Source organism: Copadichromis virginalis, linkage group LG18 (assembly GCF_057382275.1).
Source record: "Copadichromis virginalis isolate Kocher_CV1m ecotype Utaka linkage group LG18, C_Virginalis_male_GT1.1, whole genome shotgun sequence".
In the NCBI taxonomy this organism is placed as follows: Eukaryota; Metazoa; Chordata; class Actinopteri; order Cichliformes; family Cichlidae; genus Copadichromis; species Copadichromis virginalis.
Genome location: NC_140635.1, coordinates 34,784,169 through 34,801,611, shown reverse-complemented (window position 1 = coordinate 34,801,611; position 17,443 = coordinate 34,784,169). Strand labels below are relative to the sequence as shown.

Below are 17,443 nucleotides of genomic sequence, written 5' to 3'. Positions count from 1 at the left end.
TACAGGACAGCAAATGCAACCGTGCATCTGTCAGCGGGTCTGTGCTTCATAGATAAAGACCGCAGCTTAAAAGATGTTTTGTAGCAAACATCTGTTTCTGCTGTGCATTCCGAGAAAGCAAGTGGTCATCTTTTTTGTTTCCAGCACAGATGAGCAGTACTGTCTTTGCAGATCTTTTCCCATAAATGGATGTTCTGCTTTCACCGTCCTTCTGGAATTTATCATGCAAGACATTTGAGGATTAACTTCAGGGATGAAATATTATTACATCCATTGAAGTAGCATGAAGGGTTTTCCAAGAGCAGCATTACCAGTGTGAAAACAAATGACTCATACCGTGTTAACATGCAAATCCAATATGCGAGCAATTGGTTAATACCTTTTAAAATAATTCTCCCTTTCATGTAGCAATTTAACTTTCCTTATCCACCACCCACAGGAGGTGATGCGTTTGACAGAGTAACAGGGACAGGCAGGAATAGAGAGAAAATTCCCAAAACACATTATCTATGTCAAGATAGCCACTGCCTTCTTGTTCATTAGATTCTCTTAGTCCAACATTTGGTCCTGATTTGATAATATCTTATTTAGTTTTAACAGGGAAACCTGGGGAAACAGGAACGATGGCAGAAAAACAGCAAAATTAGCAAACTACTGGAACACAGCAGATCTATTTGTCTCCAGAGGGCTGATGGTGTTCATTTAAGCTGTACAGTATTAAAAGTTTGAGCATCATTACATTCACCAGAACTGGCAAGCCTTTTATTTATTAAACTATATTCTGCGGATATACGCCCACGACTGCGTAAAGCAGGTCTCTGTATTACCACTGATGGATTTCCATTGTCACTTATTTAGAACAGGGATTCAATATGATCTATAATGCCACATTACACAGTTATATCAAAGCCTGTTAAAGTATCATTAAAGATGGTGCAAAGATACTGTAATGCATCCATCATAACTCCTAATTTATCATGCTGTAAAACCTATCGCAGTAAATACAGCCTGCACGTGATGAGGAGCTGTTTTACTATTCCTTTGTCATAAGAGAGCTGTGACTTAGACATTATGGTACATTATAGTGCAGTAGGTTAACTATGGTTGCTTGAAAAGGTTTTACTAATGAGATAGTTGTTTAGTTTGACCCATGGTTTACCCTCTGGATGCGCTTTGAAAAAAACAAAGACTAAGGAGGAGAAGATTATAAAGATAAAATAAAAGCAAGAAATATGAGTCTGGTATAAAAAAAGGAGGCCCCATCCCTGGCCTCCTCTCCTCTCTTTTTTCCCCTGGAAACCTGAAAGCAAAGAGGCAAGGATAAGAAAAAGGTAGTGGTTAGAATAAAGATTAAATGAGAAGAGTTAAGAAGAGAAAAGTAACGGAACAGGAGGGGTCAGGAGATGAGAGGAAAGATGAGGGAGCTGGTAGGAAAAAACAGAAGAGGAAAGTAGAGGCAGCCAAGAAGAGATCTGTGAAGAATTGAACATCAGATCGTGTGAGATGTATTCTCGGAGATGACAGAAGACTGACAGCTGAAATAAAAACCACGCCGTGCAGAGAGGGCTCTCCAGATCTCTCCATCTTTCAGTTTGCCTGTCTCCCCTGCTCTCACTCTGCTCTCCTGAACTCCACATCCACACCCAGGCACCCTTTTCAGTCGTGTTCGCATCAGGGTGTGTCCTCCCAAGCAATCAATCATCCATTAAAGATGAGATGCATAGGTGGCAAGCTGTGATAAAACATTACGTATGTGTTTTTCTTAACACAGCCAAGCCACAACAACCAGATCTGGATAGCTTTCATTTAGTGCAATTAGAGCAGCGCGGGGCAATTTCACACATCGGAGAGTCCAAATGGCAGCGCGAGGGAGCCGTTAAAAGTTTTGACAACTTAAATGCCCCGAAGATATGGAATTTGATCTCAGTAAACTCTGTAATCCCCCGACCCTATACGTTAGCTTCTATGCGCCTGCTGAGTGTGAAGGAGGTGAAAGGGTCCAAATATGTTGAGGAGTCAAACCGCTTTTGAGTTTTGCCGTTGAGATTTAGCGCTTCTTTTCCAGTGGGTGGAGAAGCCTGCATAGCTCCCGGCAGCTTTTTTCAATATGAAATCACAGTCTCTCTTTGCATCCTCCTCCTATCTGTACGGCATCAGAGAGGATTTCAGCTTGTCTCTTCCTGCTTAACACTTCTCATGCACTTCAGTGTTAGGCAAAAATCAAACAAGTTTAGGCTTAGAGCTGTCACAACACAAGTTTGTCACTATGCAGTGATCAGCATCAACAAATTAGAAAAAAGAAATCTGATGGTTACAAATGAAGAAACTATATGGCGGGGTTTGGTTGCAGGGGAGGGGTGGAGTACTGGGTTCAGGGGCTGACTGACACACCTGACCTCCATCGTCTAATTGTGTCTCCCTTTTTGAGGATGTTGCTGAGACCAGTGGAGGAGAGCGGTGTGCTGTGCTGAGCAGGGAACGCAGCTGAAAAGCTGCCAGAGTAAAATGTGTCCAAAAACACTTAGCCATAAACACATGACAACCTGCAACACCGTGTGAGTGGGTCCTTCTCTGCCACACAACTCAGTCAGTCCGACTGGAAACTATACAGACACCTGTGGACTGAGGGGCAACTTCAGGAGTTGAGAAGTGAAGCCAGTGCTGAGGAAGCCACACAGTGCCTCCAGAAGTCTATCAGCTCCCCACAGAATCTCATGTTAATTTTACATCTTATCCTCCTGGATCTGACTAACATGGCTTGCTAGTTTGTGCCTTGGTTTTGTCAATTTAAACTATTTTAATAGACTTTTACTTAGCACTAATTGGCCGATAAGTGCAGTGTTGGGGTTGTTACTGTTAAAAAAATGAATTCCACTGCTCGTTACCTTACTTTCTTGACACTCATGACGTGAAACATGCTGTCACATAACTACAAAACAACATAAACCTTAGGATATACTCCGAATCTCTGTGCAGCTTGCTAATTAGCTAGCCTTTGCTAATAACTTGACACTCCATATAAGGCTCTAAAAAACCAACATGGCAGTGGCCAAAACACTAAGATTTAAAATATGGAGTCTAGTATGGCCACGTGTATCTTTATACTTTAATGGAGCAGCTCTTCAGGGTTCTTGGAAATCAGAGAAAAAGCAAAAGAGCAACGACCAAAGCCAACAACAAATTAGTAATGAAATGAACTCAACACCAAGGCCACAGCCTGTCTCCCAGATGTGCAGGACAAGTATCTGCAATAATAGAAAAGTTAACGGTGATAATGGGAGTCACTTTAGTACGGGCTCAAATTGTGGTCATAAATATTTTAAATTGGTAAATCAAATGCGTATTTGTGAACTGAGTTTTGTGACCCTGTAAACCAAAATATCTGAAAATGTTTGTGCATCTATAGATGAGCTCAGCAAAGCACCGACAGACCCATCTGTTCTCTAATTGGATTGTTAAATTTGTGATTGACATGACATTGACCAATCAGCTAAAAGAAAGACAAATTGGGTCAAAATGTGTACTTGCAAGTTAAAAGTCACACACAGCCCGGGGAGTTGAGCGCAGAGTTTTACACGTAGTTTTTTGTTTGCTTTGTATCTTTACAAACATAACATATTCAGATATTTTGGTTTACAAGGTTACAAAACTCAGTTCACAAATACGCATTTGATTTACCAATTTAAAATATTTATGACCACAATTTGAGCCCAAACTTTAGCTTAGTTTGCCAGAAACTGTGTAGACACTTTGAGCTGAAGCTCCAGTTAAGCAGTTAATTGTGTAACTTATGCTTCAGTCACATTAAGGAGACCATGGCATGACCACAATACTGCTACAGTGTCCTAGGAAATTATAATCCCATTGACTTTGAAAATGGGGACCAGGTCTGCAACTGCTCACAGTCAGTGGCCATCTTCAAAGTGACTTATAATGCAATCAGACAATCACAATCTGAGTTTGTGATTGAATGGGGTCAAGCTGGCAATTATATGCAATATGATGATACAATGATTAACTGTGATGAATAGACATAAACTGGAAATCTATTACTGACCACAGAAATTCAGTCCAGCCAGAGCCTCACAGAATTGAAACTGAAATCCCTTCACTAATAGTGACGTAGACGCAGGGCAGTGATTTAGCTGCAGAAAGGCACAGAATACAAACATTTGGCAACCAGTTTAGTCACGTTTCCTACTGCAAAGAAAGGCTTTGCTGACAGGTTGCAGTCTTGAGTGCAAACTGACTCCAGCTGATTGCAATTTGTTAGCAATCGCTCAGTGTTTATAAATTAGTTGGCAATTAAAAGTAACAGCTGAGTTGTTTGAGAGGAGCAATTGCATAGGTCACTACTTGCCTTCCAACCACAGGTGGTAATGGAGAGCTTGGGGTTCTTATACACTCACATCTGGATGGCTAATTGTTTGCCACAACTGTTTGGGTTGCTGAAAAATTCACTTTTATCACGAGTAACCACAAAGTTTTCCAAGTCACAAGGATGTTATCCTACTTAAACTGTAGCAGGACCAAGCCATACATGGGATGGGAGCCTTCATACACTTGAAACTATGACTGTCATATCAATTAGAGCAGGGCGATATGGCCAAAAATATTTATCACGATATATATTTGAAAATTTGCGATAACGATATAACCGACGATATAATTGATGCGAGACAAAATACAACTCCACAACATTACTAGCGCAAAAAGACAACCTTCCATTTAATTTCACTTAAACAAGAAGCTGGTTTTTATGTACATTAAAGCTTTATAAAAATGTAACAGTGCAAATGCAAATTCCTTGCTGAAAGTTTAACCAAAAGGCATTTCCAGTAGAAATGGGCTGACATATCCTGAGCATAACCATGTATAATATCCACTGAAGTTAAAAAGAGGTGCTTTGCAACATTAAACTGCAGTGTGCAGTACGTATTTTTCGGACCATAAGGTGCACAGGATTATAAGGCACATTAAGCGAAACAAAGCAGTCAGATAAATCAAACTTTATTAAACTCATTCTTCTTGCTTCCTCCACTTCTGTACCATTGATTCATTAATGTTGAATTCTCTGGCAGCTGCTCTATTCCCATGTTGTTGCAGTATATTAATGACTAACCTCGTATTGTGGATGGATTATCTCAGTTGTTCTCCTGACTGAAGTTTGGTCCGTTTACAGCATCCTGCCATGCAATTGCATTTGTCTCTAACCATGAAGAACCTTCACGTTAACTTTTATAAGTGGAAAAGTGTTAGTGTTCGTCCTCCAGCTTCACTGTTTATGTTATGCTAACATAGCTGTGTCGCTAGCGATCACGTAGCACATCATTATATACCAGCTAGCCCAACTTCAGTAACCCTACAAACGTCACTGCTGTTTAGTTTCCTGTCTTCATTTATGTTGGAAGTGATAGCAGAACTGTACGTTTGATTTTTTTCAGAAATCTCTCAGTCAGAACATGCTATATCATGCTTAGGTAACTAGCGAGCTAACTTCCGCTAGCTTCCTGCTAACGTCTAACTCCGTTAAATGTAATAACTTTAGTTTTCATGGATGCCTGGAAGTTAAACTTCATAGTTACACCTGGTAAAGCAGCAATGCTGATCGTTTTATTAAAGATGAAAGAATTTAGACAGTTTTTAACTCTTAGTGATGCTGCAGTGTTGTTTGACCTGAAGCATACGGAGTTTAGGACCCAGATTACTCCCAGATTTAAGAGCATCTTAGTCCGACAAATATGACAATAACAACGGCCGCTTGCATGTTCTGCAAAAAAATGTGCTTTGTTGTGTATCTGACGGACAAACACCAAACCAGTTTCACATCACTGAAGTTGCACCATTTTTACAAACCAATTCTGGTTCATCTGTTTCACTCAACAATCGGCCATGTGCGTATGAAAACAAAGGCACTGCGCATGCGCGTTTTACTCTCATTCTATCGCGATATTTCATTTTCCTATCGTTGCCTAACATTATACCGGTATTACCGTGAACGGTATAATATGGCCCAGCCCTAATATCAATACGTGTATAACTCAACACCTCTATTGTGAATGTTAATTGGTAGAAGCAGTACGTCATACATGTACTGGATTGATGTGTTCATGAACTACTTGAACAGGATTTTATAACATACCAACTTTATTAAATCTGCAGGACTCAAAATAGTCAGTAAATAGAAATTCATTATGAGTGTTATTCAGCTCAAAAATGTAAACCATATCCCCTAAAACATCCAAAACACCCACATGCAAAATATGCGCTTATACTTTCTAAATCACACTTGATAAAGATACACCATTTCTTAATAAAATAAAGAAACCTGAAGGAAAGAGACTTTCACATAACTGCTGACGATTAAAAAAAGAGAAGAAAAAAAACCCCCAGAAGGCTAAAAAAACAAACTGCAACAATCTTAAGGCCGACATTAAAGTGCATATTAGACATAGGAAGTACCCTCAAAGACGGCTCCAGTGGTTTAAGCGGAGTATTTGTAAACTCAGCTCTTTTAACAGTGCAGTGTCATGCTTTTCTGCAAGCAGACACTAAACAAAACGGGACTTCAGGCAGCGAGCAAGAAAGTCTGATAAATTTATTTTCTGCTTCAGTTTTGCAGTGATGGATTAAACCTCCTGGGCAAATGCTGTTTGTGAGTTTGTTTTGAAGCAATTAATGAGAGACTAGAGTCTGTTACACCAGCGAGAACAAAGCATATTATCTATGCCATCCTTAAGGGTCTAGACAGAGCCACTGATTAGCTATGGAGCTGGCTGGAAAACCTGAAGAAATTATCCCCATGTGGTGCTAGTGGAGCTGAGTGGATACAAAAGATATTTTCTTGTGTGAAAAAAGTAATCTCTATTACTTTAATGAGAATGGCTGACATTACACCACAGAAACAAGCATCAATTGATTTAGAAAGAGCAAGAGAAACTGGAAAACCTGAGCACGGCTGTAATAATCCAAAGAGTGAAACATTCCTGTGGCACAGGCTCTGTGTTACACCGCTACCTTCCATAAGAAACATTGCCACAAGTCAGCGTGCTAGATTAGCATCTTGTTTGGGGTATGATCTCTCTTCTTTATCTCTGTATCAGCCGACGTCTGAACTGAATTCACGGACATCAGCAGTTTGTTTCAGCTGCACTGACTCAATCTATACTTCAGCTTGAAGCAGGGAAGTGCTGTGAAAGTATAAGTGGAAGAAAATAGATACAAAACTCACGAGAAAATTCATGATTGCGTGGTACAAATATAACTACAGAAAACAACCGAGGCACTGAAAAAGTAAAATGACATTTTCAGTCTGTTTATTGAGGATATTGGAATAGATTTATGATTTCCTGTTGCTGTATATTTGAATTTCTTTACATGTAGTTGGGGCACTGATATGTATTTTCTTGATTGCTGTTTATTGTTGTGTTTTTTTCACGAGCGCTCGAGCCACCAACCGCTGGGATTTAATTCAGACTGCTGGACCTGTCTCTGCCGCAGTACACAAATTATCATCCCATGACAACAGAGTGTAGCTGCTGTTATGAATGCGTGTCTCGTCCTCGGCTAAACTAATTTTAATTCCCCACAATCTTCATCTGTCCAGAATGTGCACCTCTGCTGTCTTCGGTGCTGCTGCATCTGCTGCCTGATGACGCACGTTCAACCTCAAAACTAATCTAAACTCACAGCAGGTTGTACATTTGCATGGATGAAAAGAGTCTCTATATTTTCATGCTTAACATGGTAAATTGTGCAAACTAGTAAAGTAACAGCATTAAGTATTAGCTGCAATAATGCAGCTACGGCAACCATGTTTTTCCGATAGCGCTAAAGAAAATGCTCTGTGATCAGGGTCCATCGCGATTCACCGATCAATAAAAAGATGCAGCATCGTTCCAATACGAGAGAGCAGGACACAAGCACCTCTCGCTACCTTCAATAAACTGTAAAATGTACAGAGCGCTCACATTAGATCGACCGTGCTGCAAAACTCAGTTGCAGTCTAAAGAAGAAGCCTTGAAATAGAGACTAAATGCAATCTTTTATAGCCACGAACCATTAGTGCCGAAACTATAGCTCACATTCTCTTTAATACCACTAATAAAGAAAACACTTTCCACTCCCTTCTGAACCCGCAGTATTGATTAATGATCCTCTCTGGTCTGACAAATACAGTTTATTCTCTCATTAAGCTACAACAAACTTTGGTGCTCACAGGGAACCCTAACAGTCTCCGTTATGGATTGGGTCATTACTGCTTAAATAAACCGCCCCTGTTTTGCCAGCTTCTACTCATATAGGGCCAAATGAGCTGTGCTCTCTGTTATGGATGACAGAGCCACACACACTCCTGCTGCTCGTGTAGCTGCTTCACTGACTTCCTCTGAAGTAAATCACTGAATCCTTACGGATTAAACAGTGAAAACAAACAGAAATCATTTTAAGGGACTAATGAAAGCTGCTTTGAGAAAGAGGCGACTAACCTTTGTTGTAAAGCTTAAGTGTGTGTACTGTATGTTATATGTGTGTTGATATACGTGAGAGGTAAAGCAGACTGAAGCAGCTTTAATGCCTCTAGCTGCCATCTGGCTAGTTAAACAACAGTGTGTCCAAAACAGCCACAGCTGTGTAGACACAAGTAAATGTCCTGAAATCAGGCTTCTGAACAAATTACACATACTTCCATTGTTATTACTAGTGTGCACCATCTTGTGGTGGCATTATAAATTACAAGTCAATTATCTGTATAACAACTAAGAGTGATTTTTAAGACTGCACAAAGGTAGAGCGCTCAAAAGGACGTCTTTGTACTGTTAGTGCTGACAAACCTAAACAGACTTTGACTTAGATTATTATTAATGCTTAAAGCGTTTTTGAATGGAACATTTTTGTCAAACTGTTTAACAGGATAAACCTTTGCCATGGAAAGCACCTTTTTCAGGAAATAGTGTTTTCTGCAGCTTGATGACATTTCTTTCTTTTGATCTCTAAACCAGGGTTTCTTCCACACAAATTATGGCCATATGGTGCAGCTAAATTGGTGGACTTATGGTTAGGTTCACATTTCACAGTCTTTAATATTGCTGTGGAGGAATTCTGGCCCCAAACATTTTTCCAGAATTGTTATGATTCAGCCATGTTGGACAGTTTTCAGGCTGTTTAAGATCATGCCAAAGGACTGGTCCACTCAACCACCTTTATTTTTTAGTTTTCTGAACCGAACCGAAGTGCAGTCGAACCTCAGGGCATCAACTGATGGCTGGACATTGACCTTTAGGATTTTTTGGTACAGCAGAATGCTGAAGCAGCAAAAAAGCCTCAGACCAGATGGTATGATGTTGTTTTTATGAAATGCTGTGTTAGTTTTACAGAAGATATAACGGGGCTCACACCTTCCAAAAACATTAACATTAGTCTCGTCAGTCAACAGAATATTTTCCAAAAGTTTCTGGGGATAGTCAGGATGTTCTTTGGAGACGAGCCTTTGCGTTGTTTGTGGGGCGACCGTGGCTCAAGAGTTGGGAGTTCGCCTTGTAATCGGAAGGTTGCCGGTTCGAGCCCCGGCTTGGACAGTCTCGGTCGTTGTGTCCTTGGGCAAGACGCTTCACCCGTTGCCTACTGGTGGTGGTCAGAGGGCCCGGTGGCGCCAGTGTCCGGCAGCCTCGCCTCTGTCAGTGCGCCCCAGGGTGGCTGTGGCTACAATGTAGCTGCCATCACCAGTGTGTGAATGTGTGTGTGAATGGGTGGATGACTGGATATGTAAAGCGCTTTGGGGTCCTTAGGGACTAGTAAAGCACTATACAAATACAGGCCATTTACAGGCCATTTGTCTTTGCTCAGCGATGGTTTTCACCTTGGAATTCTCCCACGGATGCCACTTTTGCCCAGTCTCTTTGTTATTGTTGAATCATGAACTCTGGGATCTTTTGTGACCTCCTGGATGAGTTGTCGATATGCTCTTGGAGTAATGTTGGTAGATCGGCCACTCCTGGGAAGGTTCGCCACTGTTCCAAGTTTTCTCCATTTGGGGATAATGGCTCTCATCGGAGTTTACTGGAGTCCCAAAGCCTAAAAAGTGGCTTTGCGACTCTTTCTAGACTGACAGATGTCAGTGGCTTTGTTTCCCACCTGTTTCTTTAGGCCAGTGGTTCTTAAAGTGTGTGGCGGGGCGCAGAGTTGTGACAGGTGGGGCGCAAGTCACCTGGCAGAAAAGTCATGTGGAACTAATGTTTAACATCTGAATCACTTTTACGGCAGAACCAAGAAATTTGCGGCAGTTTGCTAATAATATGCACATCTCCTCTGCATCCGCTGAAAAGCTGCAGCCGCATGTGTAAGTCCACAGCTGCAATAAAGAAGTGTACGGAGAAGTGCCAAGGTAGGTACCCCCGACGGAATTTGTTTCCCCTGCGTCGGGAGCAAACACTGGGCTGTCCAAGTCACGGACAAACAACATCCCACATTCGTGATTTTTAGTTCACAAACACTTCTTATAATGACCCACTACTCCTGACATTTTGGAGGTTTTAGCTCTGTACAGTTACAGAAGAATACAAATAATTATCAGTCAAAATCTCCTTGCTTTATTGAAATAATCCTGTCCAATAACACGTCAGAACAATAAATGTATCATTTTCTGTTGTCACCCACAAACTGAACAGTAATTAGTAACAGTAACATTCATTTTTCACTAAAACAGTCCATTACTTCCACGTCTAGCTGGTTGCAATGGAGGCGGCGCCAACTGGACCCGCTCTGCCTGCCCAGCGAATGCTCCCGGCGCAAGGAAACAAATTCTGTCGGAGATACCTACTTTGGCATGATTGCGGATACCGCTCAGGTCCGTCCAAATCCCCCGTAGCCGCGCCGCAGTCAAACTAGGCTGACTGCAGCCACTAAGAGTGAAACGCATTAAACTCTCACTAAATTATTTATTTTTCATCTCTGTTCACAAGTTTCTGGATTTCTTTTTTTTTTTAAATAAGACTAAGACAGAACTTTATAATGTTCACATTCTGTTTAACTTGTTGCTTTTTTTGAAGAGGTGGTGCAGACTAATGCAGCAGTCTAGTAACAAAAGTCACAAATAGTTGTTTGAAATGAAAGCTGTTTGTTTTAAACAAAAATTACTGAAGGATTCATTGTGAATTAGTTTATTATCTAAAGAAAGTTGCAGCTCGGCTTTACTGTCGTTGTTTCCTTTAGATGGGGCGTGAAAATACTTCTTCCTGCCATGTGGGGAACGATGTGACAAGTTTGAGAACCACTGCTTTAGACTGTGGTGATCTGGTGGTTTTTGGATTCTTTTAGTTTACTTCAGTTTGTTCGGCAAGTGATGATAAATTCAGCTTTCCAAAAAATATTAATTCATGATTTAGCACAAGGCAAATCCTCATTTAAATACTGCATTTTGTATTTACTCAGGTTAACTTTCAGGAAGGTGCCAAATACATTTTCACTGCAGTGTACTATTAGTTCACCTGCGGGGTGGTAAACCTTTGTATCTACAAATTAGCTCAGGCGTACAGCGGTCTTTCTTCAAACTGAGGCTTTTAACGAAGGTGAGATCATTTTTATCTTTTAAAAACTTCGAACGGGCGATTCATGCTTTCATTATATCCCAGCTGGGCTATTGTAACTCCTTATATGCTGGAGTCAGCCAGACCTGCCTGGCAAGGCTGCAGTTGGTCCAGAATGCTGAAGCTCGTCTTCTGACACGTACTAAAGGATGTGAACACATTTCCCCGGTGCTCGCCTCTCTTCATTGGCTCCCTGTCCGCTTCAGAATTAACTTTAACATTTTATTGTTGACCTACAAAGCCCTGAATGGACAGGCTCCCGGGTATTTGTCTGACCTCTTGCAGACTTATACCCCCTTTAGATCTCTCAGATCAAGTGATCTTTTGCTTTTAGCTGTACCAAAGTCGAGGCTGGTTCATAGAGGCGATCGAGCATTTGCAGTCGTAGCGCCTAAGCTGTGGAATAATTTACCCCTGTACATCAGACAGGCTCCCACTGTCAATCTTTTTAAATCTTATCTTAAAACGCATTTTTATTTACTGGCTTTTAATACAGCATGAGAGTTATTTGTTAATTCATATTTGGTGTTTGCTATCAATACTCTAAGTTATTTTATTATGTATGTTGTATTCTTGTACAACACTTTGGTCAACGCTCCTGTTGTAATTAAATGTGCTATATAAACCATTGAACCATTAAGCCATCTATAAAAGTAAAGCAGGGAATATTAGGATGAATGTGATTCATGTTACCTAAAGGTGTTTGCTAACTAGCACCACAGCACGTTGTGCAATTTCCCATCTCGCAGGCTTTGCCATTCATGGTCAAACTCTTGACATATGTTGTGTTCGACTGACGCACCTGTCTCAACTTTAGAGTGGTCGGTTCTCTCTGTCACCTTCTCCTGGCTGATGAGGTAATCAACAATCCTCACACCGATTGGGGGCTCCGTGTGGTTCCACTCCATGATGACCAATGAGCTGCTGGGTTCGTAGGCGTAAGACAGTTTAAGCCTGGCAACAGAATGACAGAGATATACAAGCGCACCACTTACTGTAAGATGTTTTCAGCACACTGGCCTCATTACTGTAATTGACAGCTAACATTATCCTTCTTGTTCTGTCAACTGCAATCCAACTGAAAACCTGCTCTGCACTGTCACAAACACCTCTGTCAGCAGAAAATATAGTCATTTATCCGCTAATGTCTGACTGACTCTGCTGCTCTCTTCTGTAGTTATGTCACTGAAAACATTGTGCACACAAGTTTTATGCCAAGAAATCGATGAATGGCAGCTCAGCGGATTGATTAGAGCACCCAAACCGAGCCGGAGAACAAACACGCTGACCACAGGAATGTTGCAATAAAACACTGCATGCACACAAATCCGCTGAAGCAGGAGAACAATTTCTGCCTGTGAAACAATTGATTGTATTTACCACAATCCATGTAAGGGGAAGAATACAGGTTTTACTAACATGGGCTGAGGAAGCGGGGCGCAGGTGGGCAGTCCGTCTGTGCCAAAAGCGCTGGAATCACATCGACACCAGTCATCGATAACATCGCCTTTGCCTGAGCACCACAGCATGCTCATCATTGCCTCCTGAAGAGCCTACGATAAGAAACAGCGAGAGGGCAGAGATAAACACACATGAACACCTGTATTTTTACAGCTGTTTTCTCACATAAACTTTTCTACTTCACGATTTTTATACCAGGAACTGTAAGTTAAAAACCCCTGTGTGTTTCTTTTTCCATGCAATGGTCAATTTGTAGGCAAATTTGATTACCTAAGTGGGTGTCTTTAACCAATACAATAAAATGTATCAAATATGCATTAAGTTATTTAATTTACTACACTTTCTCCACTGGACATTGCAAATTATTGCAAATTGGTGTTTGTCTAATGAGGTAAAACATAAAAACATGTAAAAAAAAAAAACATAAAACACTGCATAAAAAAGTAATCAGGTTATATCTATTAGATCCCAATAAACATGCAACATTTTGTTCTACATAAATTTAAAGACTTTTCAGTTCGATGCACCTGTTTCTACTTCAGTAGCGCACAGTTTTTCCCTTTTATTCTGTCTGCATTCTGAGGGGGTGGTTTGTATATCATTCACTGCCCGAGTTACAGAAAACTTTTTGTGATTGTTGACAGTATTTTCTGGTTTATAGGCTGACAAAGAGAGAGAGCTATCCAGAGTACTCTCAGCGGAACCTCAATTTATCCCTCCACCTCTAAGGCACCAAAAACAATGAAATAAGAATTTTGAACCTGCATTTATTCAACATTCAGATCAGGTCAAAGTGATTCGTTTTTAAATTTTCCACACTCCTCTTAAGAAAAAATTCTGCTATCCCCCCCCCCTCTCCCACACCAATCGGCAGACAAATCCGCGCGATCAGAAACAGAATTTAAGAGTGTTTTATTAATTTCCTCCCCTACAATCATGCCCCTCTGTGATGAACTGAATTCACTGGACATTAGGAAAAGCAAGCACCTGTTTATATAATGTGCCACAATAAATGAGAGAGTGCAAACCGATCCATGTGGCTGACAGAGCTGAGTGAGACACAAGGTTCAAAGCCCCAACACTCTTCATGGGGGCGCAAAGTCAAACATGAACAATCAGAGACAAACAGGCTTCGGTCAGACAGGAAATCAAGAAGCCAGTGTTCACTGGTGAGGAGGAACCTTACAGGAGGATAACATGGACACAGAACTCTGTGCTTTTAGGAACGGTGGACTGGAGTGGCTACTACTTAATGAGATTTTATCAAAAGACAGCCGAACCCCTGTCAGACCTCCAGACGTCTCACAGTGTTGGGGATATAGAACCCAGGCAGGGACAATGTTTCACATTTTAACATTACATAAAAAACTGGTATTACGCACGTTACCAGAATGCTGTAGAAAATGTGGAAAACCTGAAAGGCTCATAAAACTTTCAGAGTAAAAATGGTGGAGGTGGGTAGATGTAAATATTGGTGCAATGCTCTTAATGGTGTCAGATTAATACTAGCACAATAGAATTCTTTTCATTCTGCACGTTCAGCATGTGTTAATCATTTTTTGGTAATTAAAAAAAGCATCTCAACCATGCACTATGAAAAACGTCTGAATCTTTTTGTGTTGATTGTCACGTCCATATTATTTATAGCATCAGGGTATGTGAACAACAGAAGCTGACCTGAAGTCCTGCAGAGACAGGAATATTTATTATACAGGTCACAAAAAACACAGTTTTAAGCTGAAAGGTATGTTTTGTTAACTCATTATCTCACACACTGCTCTCCCCTACATAAGCAGCCTTTATGGGTTAAAAGTATTGGCAATACCGGCCCAGTATTTACTTGATATTGGATCAATACCAAAATCTGCAATATTGCATAGCACTAGAGTAAAGGCAATATTGGTAACTACAGGGAAGAGTTAAAAAGTACTTTTACAGTTGAACTTTTCTGCACACATACCTGCACAGTCAAGCTGTAGCAGACTCTAAGCAGACTCTTTCAATAACAGCAGCTGTCTGACTGAGCTTAAGGATAAAGGCCTGACACTGCAGGAGTAGCACTGTATTGACCCTGCTGGAGCAGTAGAAGCACTATTGATGTACAGTATTGATGGAGTCAAATAAGGCACAGCGCAATAAGGCAGTTTATGGCACAGGATGCTTCAAGCAAAGAAAGGCGTGACATCCTGGAAGGGAAATGCTTCTTTCTGAGGATTTCTGTTTCCATAACCTGTTTCCTAATGAAGCCTTTAGGATCACAAGGACACTGCATAATAAATGTGTTCTTCGATGCTGCACAGGGAATGGATTTCAAGAAGGCACCGCCTTCAATTTAGAGGGTGTGAAGAATAAATTTGTGTAGTTTAAATATTAAAGACCAAACACCCAAAACACTGTACACACCTGGTAGGTCTCATTGTTGGATACCAGCTCATAAATAGGTGTAGCCTTGGTAATCTGCAGCAGCACCGGCTCAGACTGCTGCCGCCCTTGTGCTGCCCTTGGGCTCATGTGGCAGAGGTGGCAGGACCGTGGGCACTGGCCTTGGCTGCTGCAGTCCATGCGGACTCCGGCTGCCATGCGCTTTGCTCCACTGTCCAGCAGACTGGCAATGTACGCAGGGTAGGTCAGCGTCCGGGGCTCCTTGTCGCGCTCCTTGTCGCGCTCCTCGGACTCCTCTGAAGGTGAGTTACCTGAATATACAGAAAGAAGGGAACTGTGTCACTAATTAACTGTCGTTTCTCCAGAGCTTAACAAAATCAAAAGAAGGTTAATAACGCCAAAATCAAATAAAAAAAACCCACAAAAGTCATTCCAAAGAACTTTTATTCATAATATTATTAAAAATAGCCGTGTGCATAAGATACAGAGATGGTGATGTCACATGTTTACGGTAATGAGATTAGGGATTAAGGGAATGAAAAAAGCTGAACTGGGAGATTTTTTTTCTTCTGCAGCAGCAGGCAAAGGCACAAAGCAGTAATGCGTTCCCACATTCCCATACCGCCCTTCTAGAGAGGCTGTAGTCTTTCTGCATCACATGCACAATGCATGAGCAGGAGTGTAAATATTTGAGCTACAAATGCAGCTACAAGAGTTTTATGTTTCATAGCAAGTACGGTTATATCAAAGGATGACGTGTTGTAATAATATGACTATTATTGACTTAATTTCCCTAATTAGTCTGTGGCATTGGAGAAAAATGCATCATTATCATCAGATATCTTTATCTTTGGGCTGAACTTTGCTGCTCAACCCACAATTGTAGCATCATTTAAGGTGAAGTCAACAGGCTTTCCAACGGTATAAGATTTATTGCCCAGAAGCATTTTTATAACAAAGAAATAATCAACCAAACACACATTTCCTTACTTTTTATACTGCGTTTCTATCTATCTACAGATGGAGACTTTACAACATTACTTTAGAATTTGGATACACTGAGATGAAAAGCCGGTGGACCTAATTCTCCAGCTGGTTCCCAGCAAAGGAGGACACAACATCATTAAGTAAATAAGAGTTTAAAGAGCATCCCAGCATCAAATGATAATATGGAATAATTGAGGGAAAATCTAAAAATCATATTTATTTCATCTGATCATTAGAGAAAGATTTATATTTCCACCTAGGCTTCTGGATTCCTTCTAACATTTTGTTGTCATTCTTTTGAAATGAGACACAAACCTTAGAGACAAATAGACAGCATCCACCCTGATCCCAGAGTTCAGATTGAAACACTGACCCGAGAACTAGTACAGATCTCCTAAAGTGAATAATGCAAGATAATGAAGCTGAGTTAAGTCCAGTAGTGATGCAGCTTTAGGCCAGATGGTCTTTCTGGGAAATTTACTGAAAAAATCATGACAAAAACGTGATTTGTCAACCTTAGAAGCCACATTGCTTTTACTCCTTTTAAGCAGAACAACAAATTTCATGTCCAAATGGAAGTCCTTCCTCCTTTTGTGTACCTTGGTGTGTAACATTAGTTAACTTGGCTAACAGAGCAGCCCACTGTGGCCAGCTCTGCTGTCTGTGACGTGACCGTGTTAATGTGCACGGCCAAGAGTCACTTTTGGGACAGTGGCAGTCAACTAACAGTAGGGCACAGTTACTGACATAAACTTGGGCTCAGGATGAATGTTTTACCTGTCGTTTTATGCAACTGCTTTTTATTTATTTTTTGGCATGAGATTATTTATGACATAAATTTATAAGGTTGCGACGAACAGAGATGGGCAGTACGTGTTACTGTAATCCGATTACTTTTTTCAAGTAACGAGTAAAGTAAGGGATTACTATTGTGAAAACGGTAATTAGATTACCGTTACTTTCCCGTAGGAACGCTGCGTTACTGCGTTACTAAAACCGTGATATTTTGCAAGAATGTCTCATGACAGTGA

The 17,443-nt window shown here is 40.8% G+C and overlaps 1 protein-coding gene across 8 annotated transcripts in view; it reads right to left on the bottom strand.

Moving 5' to 3' along the window:
- The window catches only part of astn1 (astrotactin 1), a 500,282-nt gene that overhangs the window by 42,405 nt on the left and 440,434 nt on the right, over positions 1 to 17,443 (bottom strand). For all 8 annotated transcript variants that reach the window (XM_085439848.1, XM_085439850.1, XM_085439853.1 and 5 more), the window contains 3 exons: positions 15,447 to 15,736; positions 13,002 to 13,135; positions 12,385 to 12,536 (listed from right to left, as the gene is read on the bottom strand). In XM_085439848.1, coding sequence (XP_085295974.1) covers positions 12,385 to 12,536; positions 13,002 to 13,135; positions 15,447 to 15,736 — 576 coding nt within the window. The remainder of the gene's footprint in view (positions 1 to 12,384; positions 12,537 to 13,001; positions 13,136 to 15,446; positions 15,737 to 17,443) is intronic.